This window comes from Bombina bombina, chromosome 2 (genome assembly GCF_027579735.1).
Source record: "Bombina bombina isolate aBomBom1 chromosome 2, aBomBom1.pri, whole genome shotgun sequence".
NCBI lineage: Eukaryota > Metazoa > Chordata > Amphibia > Anura > Bombinatoridae > Bombina > Bombina bombina.
Genome location: NC_069500.1, coordinates 834,904,860 through 834,920,278, shown reverse-complemented (window position 1 = coordinate 834,920,278; position 15,419 = coordinate 834,904,860). Strand labels below are relative to the sequence as shown.

Here is a 15,419-nt window from a genome sequence, read left to right as displayed (position 1 = left end):
ACAGGCCTGATTTTGACCAAGGCCCAAAAAAAGATTGCACATCTGGCACATCCACCAAACGTTTATTAGTAAAACTGATAAAGCAAAAATCTGACCTTTCAGGGTACTGACTGACAATCCCTTCTCCAAGCCTTCCTGAAGAAAATATACAATTCTAGGAATTCTAATTCTACTCCAAGAGTAGCCCTTGGATTCACATTGCACACCAATAAAGATATTTACGCCATATCTTATGGTAAATCTTTCTAGTAACAGGCTTGCAAGCCTGAATCATGGTCTCAATGACCGACTCAAAAACCACGCTTAGACAGAATTAAGAATTTAATCTCCAAGCAGTCAGCTTTAGAGAAACGAGATTTGGATGAAGGAAGAGACCCTGAATCAGGAGGGCCTTCCTCAGAGGTAGTTTTCAAGGTGGGAGAGATGACATCTCCACTAGGTCTGCAAACCAGATCCTGTGAGGCCACGTCGGGGCTATTAGAATCACTGACGCCCTCTCCTGTTTGATACGAGCAATGACTCGTGGAAGGAGAGCAAACGGAGGAAAAAGGTATGCCAACCTGAAAACCCAAGGAACCGCCAGAGCATCTATCAGAACGGCTTGCGGATCTCTTGACCTTGAACCCTACCTTGGAAGCTTGGCGTTCTGACGGGACGCCATCAGATCTAACTCCGGCACCCCCCATTTGAGGACTAAGCTGGAAAACACCTCCGAATGGAGTTCCCACTCCCCGGGATGAAAAGTCTGTCTGCTCAGAAAATCCGCTTCCCTGTTGTCTACTCCTGGAATGTGGATGGCAGATAGATAGCTATTGTGGGTCTCAGCCCACTGAAGAATCCGAGTAACCTCCTTCATGGTTAAGAAACTAAGAGTTCCTCCCTGGTGATTGATGTAAGCCACAGAGGTTATGTTGTCTGACTGGAACTGATAAACTGGGCTGAGGACAACTGAGGCCAAGCCAATAGAGCATTTTAAAATCGCCCTCAACTCCAAGATGTTGATGGGAAGAGCAGACTCCTCCCATCAAGTCCAAAGGCCCTGAGCTTTTAACGAGTTCCAGACTGCTCCCCAGCCCAGCAGGCTGGCGTCCATGGTCACAATCACCCAGGAAGGTCTCCAAAAGCATGTGCCCTGAGACAGATGTTTCTGAGAAATCCACCACGGGAAAATCCCTTCACGACTGATCTAACTCTATTCTCTGAGATAGATCTGCATGGTCCATTCCATTGTCTGAGCATGCACAACTGGAGAGCTCTCAAATGTAAATCGAGCAAAAGGAATAATGTCCATGGAAGCCACCATTAGACCGATTACCTCCATACATTGAGCCACTGAAGGATAAGCAGAAGCCTGAAGAGAGAGGCAAGAGGAAATGATTTTGTTTTTCCTGACCTCTGTCAGAAATACAGTATCTTCATCAATAGAGAATATTTTATGGTCCCTAAGAACACTACTCTTGTAGCAGGGAAAAGGGAGCTTTTTTCCAGATTCACATTCCATCCGTGGGAACGAAGAAAAGACAACAATATCTCTGTGAGATTTTGCTAGTTGAAAAGATGGCACCTGAACCAATATGTCATCCAGGTAGGGTGCCACAGCAATTCCACGAGAATGGATCACTGCCAAAAGAGCCCCCAGAACCTTTGAAAAAAATTCTGGGAGCCGTGGCTAGACCAAATGGAAGGGCCACAAACTGGAAATGTTTGTCCAGAAAGGCAAATCTCAGGAATCTGTGATGGTCCCTTTGAATAGGAACATGAAGATACACACCCTTTAGGTCTATGGTTGTCATGAACTGACCCTCTTGTACTAAAAGAAGAATGGAGCATATAGTCTCTATCTTGAAGGATGGAACTTTGAGAAACTTGTTTAGACACTTCAAGTCTAGAATGGGACAGAAAGTTCCCTCTTTTTTGGGAAACACAAATAGATTGGAGTAGAACCCGAGACCCTGTTCCTGCACTGGAACTGGAACTATCACTCCCAGGGAGGAAAGATGTTGTATACATTTCAAGAACGCCTCTCTCTTTATCTGGTCTGCAGATAATCTTGAGAGAAGGAATCTGCCTCTGGGAGAAAAAGTCTTGAATTCCAATTTGTAACCCTGGGATACCATGTCCACAATCCAGAGATCTGGGACATCTCGTATCCAGGCTTGAGAGAACTGAGAAAGTCTGCTCCCACCTGATCCGATCCCGGATCTGGGGCAAACCCTTCATGCTGAGTTGGAATCAGCTGTGGGTTTCTTTGATTCCCCTTGTTCCAAGACTGATTGGGTTTCCAAGAAGACTTGGATTGTTCCTGCTTGGAAGAAGAAGGGGAAGGCTTTCCTCTGAAGTTACGAAAGGAACGAAAATTACTCTGATGTCCTTTAGGCCTATTCTTCTTATCTTGAGGTAGAAAAGACCCTTTTCCAACCGTAATATCAGAGATAATTTCTGCCAAATCAGGTCCAAACAAGGTTTTGCCCTTGTAAGGAATCGCCAGAAGCTTGACTTTAGAGGAAACGTCCACAGGCCAGGATTTCAACCATAACGCCCTGCATTAGTCACTGTGGCAATACACACCGCAGGTTGTCATTGGAGACCTTGATGAAAATAAATCTTTTTCAAATAAGCCTCCAGCTTCTTGTCCATCGGATCCTTAAAAGAGCAGCTATCCTCAATAGGAATAGTGGTTCTCTTAGCCAGAGTGGAAATGACCCCTTCAACTTTTGGTACAGTATACCAAGGATCTTTAATGGAGTCCTCAACAGGAAACATTTTCTAAAAAATAGGAGACGGGGAAAAAGACACCCATGGTTTCTCCCATTACTGTGAGATAATCTCCCGAGCACGGTCCGGCCCAGGAAAAACCTCCGAAGTGGAAGGTTCATCAAAGAAACTATTAAGTTTACTAGATTTCTTAGGAGTGACAACGACAGGGGTATCGGAGTCATCTAAAGTAGCTAAAACAAAACACGAAGGTGTTCAAGCTTAAATCTGAAGGATACCACCTCAGTCTCAGAAGAAGGAATTATACTGTCCGAATCTGAGATTTCACCCTCAGAAAGTCCAGATGTATCTTCCTTATCAGACTTATGAGAAAGGGCAACTTGGGAAGCAGAACTGAGGACAGGCACCTTACTTTTTGAATTTCTAGATTTCCTCTTGCGTTTTCCCTGTAATCTGAGAATGGCAGCTAATGCCGTAGATATCGCTGAAGATACCTGGGCAGCCATTTCTGCTTTTAAATAAACTCCACTAGGAGTTATAGAGGAACTGTAGGGCACTGCATGTGACGCCATTGAGGCTTGGGACGTAGCAGGAGAAAGCTGAGGTATTATTTTAACAGCATCATCCTGAGAGACATTAGGCTCAAAACTTTTACCTTTATTTTGCAAGGTTTTCTTGACACATGAAGAACATAGGAGCTGCAATTTGTGCATCTAAACATAATAAGCATGAATTCATGAGAGCAGACTCTTGCTCCATATCAGACATGTTGTGAAACAGTAAATAAACTTTTACAGATAAATTTAAAAGATTTTAATATTCAATTAAAATAAGCCAAGGAAAAAATACACCTTAAATTTTATCCCAAATTAGGATCGATCCCCAGCTAAAATTATGTGAGAAAAGTTAAGAAAAAAACCCATTTAATAAACATCAAATAAACTTCTAAAATACCCCTCAGGCAACCCCACACCTCAATTACTGAGGTGCCTTACCGCTACCAATTAAGACCGGATCACCCAGAAATGGAGAAAAACAACTTTTTCATCAGAAACGTTATGAAGTAAAGTCGGTCATGTGACCACAACTGCCGAGCTCAAATTACTGCTGCGACACAGAGAGGCACAACTTCCAGGTTCACTGAGTACCAGAAATAACCTTTTTTCAAACCTGACAGTTTAAAATGTTGCATCGTTTTATTTTAAAGCAAAGGAGAAATGAATAAGCTGCTGAAATAGAAAATCCAGCCTTACATTCAGTTTAAACTTGTATTTTTTTATCAAGTAAATATGTGTTTGAAAATAAAGCCCAATAAAAACATTTTACCCTTTCTGTTTAAAAGAGTTTAAATGTTAGTCTTACACATGCTATAGTGCCTGCGTCATGCCCCAGTGTAACCCATACAACAGGATTATCTATAGCCCAATAAAAAAAGCAGTGTTTTTAATTTGTTAAGTGCATGGTCTCCCCCACTGGAAGAAAAAGCACATACCTGTTCCGCTGTACGGCATGTAGACAGTTACAAGGTATGAGAGGACACAGTTCCTTACAGAGACCTTTGAAAAAGAAAGAACAGAGTAGCCAACTCTGGCTTTCTAAACTAGGGCAGCAATTGTTAGGAAAACGCAGTAAGTACCTCTTTACAAGTTCCTAACTGCTTTAAAGCCACCACTACCCGACTGCAAGGAAGATTAAATCAAAAAATTTTCTTCAGACACCTAAACTTCACCTCCTCCATGCACCAAAGGCAAAGAAAATGACTGGGGGTTGTGGGTAAGGGAGTGATACTTAACAGTTTAACTATGGTGCTCTTTGCCTCCTCCTGCTGGCCAGGAGTGATATTCCCAACAGTAATTACTCAAGCAGTGGACTCACCATATCTTAGGAAAGAAATTAACTGCAGCCAATCAGCATCAACAGTGCTGAGGTCATGAACTCGTTTACTGTTTTCTCATGAGATTTCATAGTAAACTTCCTTAAAGGGACACTGAATCCAAATTTTTTCTTTCATGATTCAGATAAAGCATGACATTTTAAGCAACTTTTTAATTTACTCCTATTATCAAATTTTCTTCATTCTCTTGGTATCTTTATTTGAAAACCAAGAATGTAAGTTTAGATGCCGGCCCATTTTTGGTGAACAACCTGTGTTGTCCTTGCTGATTGGTGTTTAAATTCATCCACCAATAAAAAAGTACTGTCCAGAGCCTGAACCAAAAAATAAAAAGCTTAAATGCCTTCTTTTTCAAATAAAGATAGCAAGAGAACAAAGAAAAATTGATAATAGGAGTAAATTAGAAAGTTTCTTAAAATTGCATGCTCTATCTGAATCACAAAAGAAAAAAATTGGGTTCAGTGTCCCTTTAAACTGGGCCCTAGGCATACTGATTTGTTGCTTTCCTTTACAATGGGGTGTGAATACTTAGGACATTTTGAGGTAAAATATCTTTCTTTTCTACATAGAGATGTTCAGGTGATATTTTCTAGTCAGCTTTTTACAGCTATGCTGCATCACTTTCAAGTGTTTCAACATTTGAGTATTATGGCCCTTTAAGTATCATCCCACTACCCATACTCCCCCAGTCATTCTTTGCCTCTGTAACTAGGAGGAAGTGAAGATAGTGCTCTGAAGAAAATCAAATTCTTTAATGGGTAGTTTCTCTTCAAGCAGGATACTTAAGCTCTGGCTCCTCCTGGGGGCCAGGCGTGCTTTTCCCAACAGTAATTAATGGAATCGTGGACTCTCCATGTCAGGAAAGAAAATAATTTATCAGGTAAGCATTCATTTTGTTTTCTATCAGCTGCCAAGCAACACAGCTTTCTGGGTGAAGCATTGGCTTTCACTACTTCCATCTAGCAGTAGCTCTGGAGTGTGCTATTATAGATTTACATAGTGCGAGCAGTGCAGTTTCTATTGGCTGTACTGCCTGCCATACTAAGCAAAAAATGACAATTTGAAACAACATTCCAATTTACTTGTATTATCTAATTTGCTTAATTCTTTAGATATCCTTTGTTAAAGAAATAGCAATGCACATACATGGGTGAGCCAATAACACGAAGCCACCGATTAGCAGCTCCGAAGCTTATTTAGATATGCTTTTCAACAAAGAATATCAAGAGAATGAAGCAAATTAGATAATAGAAGTAAATCAGAAAGTTGCTTAAAATTGCATGCTCTATTTGAATCATGAAAGAAAAGTTTTGTGCTTCATGTCCCTTTAATCAGAGCATGTAATTTTTCGACTATAATGGCCCTTTAAAAGGGTAAGGACTGTTTTAAAATGTTTGAAATGCATTATCATATTGATTGCTCCATTTTTTTTAACAACAAACAATGTAATTGCACTAACTTTGAATTTGAAATAAGCAGTAGATATGTTTTCTGGCAAATTTTAAAGTTCCATCCACCTGTATCATGTGACAGCCATCAGCCAATCACAAAATCCATATAAGTATAAACTTTGCATGTTTGCACATGGTCAATAGGAGCTGGAGCCTCAGAAAGTGTGTATATAAAAAGAAAGTGCACATTTTGATAATGGATGTATATTGAATTTTTTTTTTTAAATTGCATACTATATCTGAGTCATGAAACTTTAGTTGCCCTTTAATATTTTGTTTTTAGTATTTTTTTGGGGGGTTGGCAAATCTGGAATTCTGCTTCCTAGTGTCTTACCTCTTCCTCGACAGCAGTTGCAGAATCCGTGTCTTTTAAGCGAGACCGGCAAGGAAAGGCTCGAAGTACACTCAGCACTGTGTACAGAGAGAATAGAGAAATGACTGCATATAACAGTCTAGCTTCTCACACATACATTATAAAAGGTGTTGAAGCCACACTTACACTGATTATTCGTGTCCCAGCGTCCTCCCAGGTATCCCACCACCTCACTTCGAGTTAGATGACTATGGAAGTCCTGGAAATATAGAGGAAGCCCAAAATTGATATTGGGTAAGGTAGAGGTAGACCAGCGTTTTTCAATTCCAGTCCTCAGGGCACACTAATGGGCCAGATTTTTATGACATCTGAGCACAGGTTTACTAACCTGCTCTCATCAATCGGATGATTATTACACCAGGCTATCATGAAAATCTGGCCCGTTTGTGCACAGAGTTAGGCTACTAAGGCAGGGGGTAAAACAGCAAAACAATTGAATGTACAGGTGTATGAACTTACCAACAGCAAGAGAATGTTACTGGAAATAGACACATGAAAAGGCTGGAACTTATTCATTGCCATAAAAGAGGTCACTTCAACAAGAGTGTGAGGGTCTCTGAAATAGTAGAACAAATGAGATGTTATCAAATATAAATATTTGTCTACGGGGTAGTGTATTTGTAAAGTTGGGTGTTTTAGTGTAGGAAGTCCTTATTAAAAAGGATTATACTTTTTAATTTTTACAATTCGGATTGTACAATTTAAAAAGAAAAGTTCCAATTTACTTTTATTATCAAATGTAATTCTTTCTCTTGGTCTACTAATTTGACCTCTTTCCATGAGAATACAGTGGTAGGCTCATGAACGTCCATGTGCCTTGAGCAGTATATGACAGTAATATTTTAAACAAATGTTTTAAATAGAGTTCTACTCTCCCTTCAAACTATTTTGCAAACAAATGTAAATTTGTGATGATCGTTTGTACCTTGCAGAATCCCGGCTCCCCAAACTGGAATATCTTACGGGTACTCTGCTCTCTGGTTGACCACCTTTTTGATTTGTGACTATGAGAAAAAGAAAAAAAAAAAACAATACAAAGTTAACATGGTTTATGCACATTATAATGTTACCCAATGCCTGTACTGAGTCAAGAAAAATATATTAATTCAATACAATGTACAAAGTGAAACAGTGTTGGGTTTAGATGTGTAGTGTGTCACATGCATCTACACCCAGTGACACACTGTTGGGGTTTTTGAGCTTGTGCAACACCTTGTAGTTACAAGACATTTCTGTCGTCTTACTATAGAATAGCATATAAGTCTAATACGTCTTAACATTTTTAAAACAGATTAAAATCTTGTTTGCGGTTATTGATTTCTTTCCTAAGACATGGAGAGTCCACAACGTCATTCCAATTACTAGTGGGATATTCACTCCTGGCCAGCAGGAGGTGGCAAAGTGCACCCCAGCAAAGCTGTTAAGTGTCACTTCCCTTACCCATAACCCCCAGTCATTCTTTTTGCCTCTGTCAATGGAGGACGTGAAGTTGGTGTCTGAAGATATTATTCCTTTTTTGGGTACTTTTCTCTGCAAGCAATGATTTGGGTTTAGCTCAGGGTCGGCTCCAGAACAAATGAAGTGGGGGGGCATTTTTTTTCACGAGGGGGCACGCATTCACAAAGCATATATGAGAATCAAAATAAGAGCAGACCTATATATTCTGCAGGAAATATTCTCTCTCTCTCATTCTTTCTTTCTTTCTCTCTCTTTCACTTCTCTCTCTCTCTCCTTCTCTCACTTCTCTCTCACTCTCCCTCGCACATTTATCTCACCTTTTAGATTTGTGCAGTTAGTTCCAGTAAAACATATATCACACTTCGGCTTCCCCCTCCCCACTCTCTCATAGCACATAGACATAGGAGATGCTAACTGGAGTGGAGACACAGCATTAGCTAATCCATGAAGGCCCCCAACAACAAAATATATATATATGATTTTGATACATTTTATTTTTTTACACATTCCACGGGCCTTACAAGCACAAGGTGTGCATGGTGCTGCACTGAGAAGCACTCGAGCGCTATTACTGTTGGTATAGAGAGAACAATATCACTGCACACAAGCACTGTTACAGATGGTGAAGGGAAGGCAAAGCCCCTGCAAACTGACACAGTACTGATGGTAAAAGAAAATGTCCCTACACAATGTCTTTGTAGATAGATTAAAACACACCCATCTATGTAATATACACATCATTCTGTATTATGAATATGCATTATGCAATACACACAGAAAACAGCTTGCAACATTGCCATTTGTTTATCTTGTAATAAACGTAGTCATGTTATTTGTGTTTTCTGTGCTATATGCATTTAGATCTTATGTTTACTCCAATTACATTGATATATCTTAGTGTTGTTATCCAACATTTATTAGATAAAGAAAAAATCTGCTCTGCTGCCTCTAGACATACAATATGGTTAATGAATAAAAAGGGAAGGAGCACATTCACAATGCTCTGCATTATTAACCCTGTCTTAACTGATAAGCATAATCATTAGCAATACTACACCTTCTCAAATTCTCTTGTAAATACATTAATATATGTGATAAATAATGACAGTGATGTATACAGCTCAGCAGCCTCATGTAACTCTATAGCAGAGAGATAAAATACCTGGTGTGTGCTGCAGAAGTGCAGATGATGATTGCCAACTTTGCCAAGAGACACTGTCACCCCCCAGGGCCCCCCCGGAGCTCCATTACCCCCAGCAGCTCAGATCTTCCAACTCACTCACTGTAGACAGTGACCATCACCCACCTGAGTAAGCGTCTGCTTTTTCACTCAGTCTGCCACTGCTTGTACGCTAGCTGCCAACTTCGAGTCCTCTTCAGCCCTGCCGAACCCGATTGCCGCCTGGCCTTGGAGATCACGTGCGCACGTGCGTAACTCACTCAAGCCACATGCAGAGTGCAGGAAGGCAGCTATTGGTGGGAGGACATCATGTGACGTTGGCGGCAAGCTGGACCGACGAGTCAATTATAATTTTTTTTAAAAAGTATAAACACACACTAGACTAGTGCAAAAGTGCCGCCCCCAAAATTTGTTGGCCTAGGCCTTAAAACACCACTGGAGGGGCCACAGCATTCCATTTGGGTGGGCATTGCCCCCCAAAGCCCCCCCTTGGAGCCGACCCTGGTTAAGCTGTGTCCACATCAATCTCTTGAGTAAGAGTAGTGGTGGCTTTTAAGCAGTTAGAAAGTGGTGAGGTAGTCCTTGCTTTGTTTTCTAACATATTTGGTGCCTTAGGTATAGAAAGCCAGAGTTGGTTACTCTGTTCTTTCTTTTTCTACAGGTCTCTGATAGGAGTATGTGTCCTTTCACACCTTGTGAGCTGTCTTCCTGCCCGACAGCTGCAAATGCAGGTAAGTGACACTTGTCTTCTAGGTACTGGAGACTTGCACTATCTATTTTAATTCTGCATTAATTTTCATGGGACATTTATAATCCTTTATTGAGGATTCTTTGGGGCAGTTTGCAGGCACTATTTGTATGTGAGAGACTAAGGGGTTAATGGCTTTCCTTATAGGTTTGGGATGGCTTCTGACCTTATGGCTATATGATTTTTATTTTCAACAAGGAGCTCTAGTGATGGGATTGTGTTTTCTTATGTGGGGAATGTTTTAAACGGTTACTTCCTTTTTTTACTTAAGAGTATAGAAACGCGCACTTTTTACTTATTGTGCAGTTTCTTTTGATGCCGCTCATGTGACCTCCCGATCTTCCTCTTCTGATTATGAGCAGAGCGGTTTCATTCCTGTGAGTTTTTCTTCTTCTTTGCGGCTGTGAAATATCGTCTGGCCGACTGGGGAGTCCATAGTTCGTTCAGTCTTTGAAGGTTACGGTAGGACACCTCAGCTTCTGAGGTGTATTTTTTATTTATTTTGCCTAGCGTTTTGAAGAAAAAACTATTTTGTGACATTCCTTACTTTTTGGGTACTTTATCAGCTATGGATAATGAACAGGAGTCTGTTCCTTTTGATACACGCTTATTATGTTTGGAGGCTCAAATTGTCTTGCCTATACAATGTTGTTCCTCATGTTCAGAAAAGACCTTAAAATGTAAAGATAACACCTCAATCATAGTGAACAGCGCAGTGTCTCATCCCTTCTCCCTTGCGAGGGGAACTAGGCAGGGATGCCCTTTATCCCCCCTCTTATTCAACCTAGCCATAGAACCCTTAGCCATATACATAAGAAATACGATACCGGCAATAAAGATAGGGCCCCACTCAATGCACCTGTCATTGTACGCTGACGACCTGCTCCTATACGTATCCAACCCAAATGCCACTATACCTAAGCTGGCTTCCATATTCCACCAGTTCGGAGTCATTTCAGGTTATAAAGTAAACTTGGAAAAGTCGGAACTGACATACCTCACCCAAACACATCTCCCCATGCCATTATTAACCAAGCTTAGGGTCACAGATGGCTCTTTTAAATACCTAGGCCTTCGCTTGCATGTCAACCCACATCTAATCTATAAATTGAACATCCCACCCGTGATCGCTCAAATCCGCTCAATGTTGACGAGCTGGGCTAAATTACCAATCTCCCTGTTGGGTCCAGTGAGCCTAATCAAAATGATAGCAATGCCCAAATTATTATACCCTCTGCAACTACTTCCCTTTTTACTGACACGGAAAGACCTGGGGAGTATTACTGGTGCCTTTGGCACCTTTGTGTGGAACTCTAGGAAACACAGAATCAGCAGAATGAAATTGGCCTTAACGACCGACAAAGGGGGACTGAAACTCCCGAACGTTGAGTGGTACAATTGGGCGATGTTAGCAAAGTTAGTCTTTGACTGGCTGGCGCGCAGATCAGTCTTTAACGACGAAAACCTTGAGAAGTCCTTAGCTCACCCACTCCATTTGGCGTTCCTCCCCCATGCCCCCCTGCATACTCTCCCTGCCCAAATAAAGGACAACATCTTATTTAAGGACCCGCTTAGAGCCTGGAAAAAGTTATGTAGGTGGTGGAAACTTCCCAGTGAAATTACTGAGCATCTTCCGTTACAGGGCAACCCTACTTTTCTTCCGGGCATGACCACTCGAATATTTGCCACATGGGGGAGAGGGGCCTAACCGCAATCTCACAGCTAATAGATCCTCTCACGAACAAACCATTCCTGTTAGCGCACCTACAAGACAGATTTGATCTTCCTAGACATAGCACATTTGCATACCTCCAAGCCACTCATTATGCTCACAAGTTACTATCTGAAGGGCTCTGTGGGGGAAATACCACTCCGATAGACACTATCTGTTCCTTGACAAAACAAGGACTACACTCTATCTCATATATCTATGGTTTAATTGTGGAGCGAAAATCAACTGAAATCCTTCAGAACCTGAGTGCTAAATGGAGGCATAACGCCGGCATTGAGGTCAGCGAGAGCACTATCTCAGACAGTTTTAGACTTTTTGCACAAAATGGCGACCTTACTTACTGTCCCTACCTACCAACATTTGCACACAGATACTATCACCCTTTGCTAACAGCACGTATCTTATGGCCGAGAGACTGAAAGGAAACTGGCCCGTAGGCAACTCAGGTGATGCCTAACTTTAATCCCCACCCCTTCCTACCTCCCACCCTTTTTCCCCCTTTCCTCTCCTTTAACACCAAGAGACCATCACGCACAAAGAGCCTTACTATGTTCCACAAAGGGCGGACCGGGTGTCTCCTCCTCTTCAACTCTTCAGCAAATCCAAGATTATCTCCTACTCACATCTTTGTGAGTCGAGTTCTGCTACCTTGATGTATGACCCTGACTGTTTGAAACCTAACTAAAGTATATACGTAAGAATGGAAAATGTCTTCTCTCCCTCCGCCTCTCCTCCCTTATTCCCCCCCTCCCCTAATTTCAGGGCCCCCCCCCTCCCTCTTCCCCCGCCCCTATCCCTCCCCCTTTCCTTTCCCTCTCCCTCCAATTTCAGGTATGTAATCAACCTGCACGTATCTTAGGATGTAAGATTAGTCTCAGGATACCGTTTTGTGTAATTTGAATTGTGGTTCTTGTGAACATTACTATTTCCTTCCCCCCTCTCCCTCCCCCTTCCCCCCCTAATTCTCTAACTTCAGGTATATAATCAACCTGCATGCATCTTAGGATGTAAGATTTGTATCAGGATACCGTTTTATGTAACTTGAATTGTGGTTCTTGTGTACATTATTACTTCCCGCCCCTTCCCCTCCCTTTTCCCTCTTCCTCGTCCCCGGTTATTCAAGAAAAGTTAAAAATGCCCGGTCGGGTGTTAGTCGCTTCAGGAATATAATTGACTTGTACGTATCTTATGTGAACTGTTGCTTCATGTATATCGTTACTTCTTATTGTGATGCACCCGTTTGGGTCCCCAATAAATAAAGATATTAAAAAAAATGTAAAGATAAATTAATTGTTTCTGAGCCTAATGTCTCTCAGGATGATGCTGTTCAGGCAATGCCACAGCTTTCTCCTCAAACGTACCAAGCCTCAATGGCTTCACATACAGTGCCTGCAGTTCCTCTCAGCCAATAGATTTTGCTGCACAGATATCTTCTGCGGTATCTGTGACTTTATCTGCTTTTCCCATGATGGGGAAGAGCAAGAGGAAATCTTAACATTTTTCTGATAGTAAGGTGTCTGTCCCATCTGCTGCTGCGAAGGTTGACCTCCCCCATAAGTCTGATGAGGAGGATATCTCGGTAGCTTCTGAGGGTGAGATCTCTAACAGTATAAATCCTTTGATTGATTCTGAAGAAGTAAACTTCAGATTTAAGCTTGAACACCTTCGTTTACTTCTAAAGGAGGTATTGGCTACTTTGGACAACTCCGATTCTTCTGTCGTTGTCAACCCTAAGAAATCTAGTAAGCATAACAAATACTACAATGTTCCTTCCTCTGTGGACATGTTTCCTGTTCCAGACCGTGTGTCAGAGATCATTGCACAAGAATGGGATAATCCAGAAATTCCTTTTTCCCAGTCTCCTGTCTTTAAAAATGATGTTTCCTGTTGCTGACTCCATTCGAGACTCATGGCGCATGGTGCCTAAGGTAGAAGGGGCTATTTCTACTCTGGCCAAAAGAACCACAATTCCTATAGAGGATAGCTGTTCTTTTAAGGATCCCATGGACAAGAAGCTGGAGGCTTATTTAAAGAAAATGTATGTTCATCAGGGTCTACAATGGCAACCTGCAGTTTGTTTTGCCACAGTACAAGTGCAGCATCTTATTGGTGTGATTCTTTGTCTAAATTGATTTTTGAGGAGACTCCGTTAGAGGAGATCCAAGATAGGATTAAGGCTCTCAAACTAGCCAATTCCTCTATCTCTGATGCTAACATGCAAGTCATTAGACTGGGAGCCAAGATGTCTGGCTTTACTGTCCTAGCCCGCAGGGCTCTGTGGCTTAAGTCGTGGTCAGCTGATGTTACCTCCAAGTCCAAGCTCCTGTCGCTACCTTATAAGGGTATGACCCTGTTTGGTCCTGGTCTTGCGGAGATCATTTCTGAAATTACGGGTGCAAAGGGGTTCTTTCTACCACAAGACAAGAAGAATAGACCTAAGGGATGTCAAAATTCTCATTTTCGTTCCTTTCATAACTTCAAAGGTCAAAAGTATTCCTCTCCCTTCTCCAAGCCGGAGCAGTCCAAGTCCTCTTGGAGATCCAATCAGAATTGGAATAAGGGGAAGCAATCAAAGAAGCCTTCATCTGAGACTAAGTCAGCATGAAGGGACTCCCCCCGGTCCGGGATTGGATCAAGTGGGGGGCAGACTTTCCTTGTTTCAACAAGCTTGGATACGCGATGTCCCAGACCTTTGGGCTGTGGACATAGTATCTCAGGGTTACAAAATAGAATTCAAGAATCGCCCTCTCAGGGGCAGATTCCTCCTCTCAAGGTTATCTGTGGATCAGGTAAAAAGATAGGCATTCTTAAGCTGCATTCAGGACCTTTTCTCCCTGGGAGTGATTGTTCCAGTCCCAGTAAGGGAACAGGGTCTAGGATTCTATTTAAATCTGTTTGTGTTTCCCAAAAAAGAGGGAACTTTTCAACCCATTTTAGACCTAAAGTGTCTCAACAAATTTTTCAGGGTACAGTCCTTCAAAATGGAAACCATTCATTCTATTCTTCCTTTGGTCCAAGAGGGTCAGTTCATGACGACCATAGAGCTAAAGGACCCTTGTCTTCTTGTTACCATCCACAGGGATCATCACCAGTTCCTGAGCTTCGCTTTTCTAGACAAGCACTTTCAATTTGTTGCTCTTCCGTTTGGCCTTGCCACAGCTCCCAGAATTTTCACAAAGGTTCTGGGGGCTCTTTTGGCAGTTGTCAGGTCTCAGGGAATTGCAGTGGCGCCTTACCTGGACGACAAATTAGTTTAGGCACCATCTTTTCAACTAACAAACTCTCAGAGATCTTGTTGTCTTTTCTACGTTCCCATGGATGGAAACTGAATCTGGAGAAGAGTTCCCTTGTTCCAGCTACAAGGGTGTGTTTCTTAGGGACCATCATAGATTCCCTATCTATGAAGATTTTTCTGATGAGGTCAGAAAATCCAAACTTCTCTCCTCTTGCCTCTCTCTCCAGTCTACTGTTCGGCCATCAGTGGCTCAATGCATGGAGGTAATTGGTCTGATGATCGCTTCCATGGACATCATTTCCTTTGCTCGATTCCATTTGAGAGCTCTGCAATTATGCATGCTCAGACAATGGAACAGAGACCATTCGGATCTGTCTCAGAAGATAGCTCTGGACCAGTTGACAAGAGAATCTCTCTTATGGTGGATTTCTCAGGATCATCTGTCTCAGGGCACATGCTTCCGGAGACCCTCCTGGGTGATTGTGACCACAGATGCCAGCCTGCTAGGCTGGGGAGCAGTCTGAGACTTGTTAAAGGCTCAGGGCCTATGGACTCGGGAGGAGTCTTCTCTCCCCATAAACATCTTAGTTGAGAGCGATCTTTAATGCCCTGATGGCTTGGCCTCAGTTGTCC

At 42.0% G+C, this 15,419-nt stretch overlaps 1 protein-coding gene across 1 annotated transcript in view; it reads right to left on the bottom strand.

Moving 5' to 3' along the window:
* MPND (MPN domain containing) overlaps positions 1–15,419 on the bottom strand; it is a 224,561-nt gene that overhangs the window by 164,072 nt on the left and 45,070 nt on the right. Inside the window, exons 5-8 of the mRNA XM_053700111.1 lie at positions 7,359–7,437; positions 6,893–6,989; positions 6,560–6,632; positions 6,395–6,471 (exon numbers count right to left, since the gene is read on the bottom strand). Of these exons, the coding sequence (XP_053556086.1) occupies positions 6,395–6,471; positions 6,560–6,632; positions 6,893–6,989; positions 7,359–7,437 (326 nt within the window). The remainder of the gene's footprint in view (positions 1–6,394; positions 6,472–6,559; positions 6,633–6,892; positions 6,990–7,358; positions 7,438–15,419) is intronic.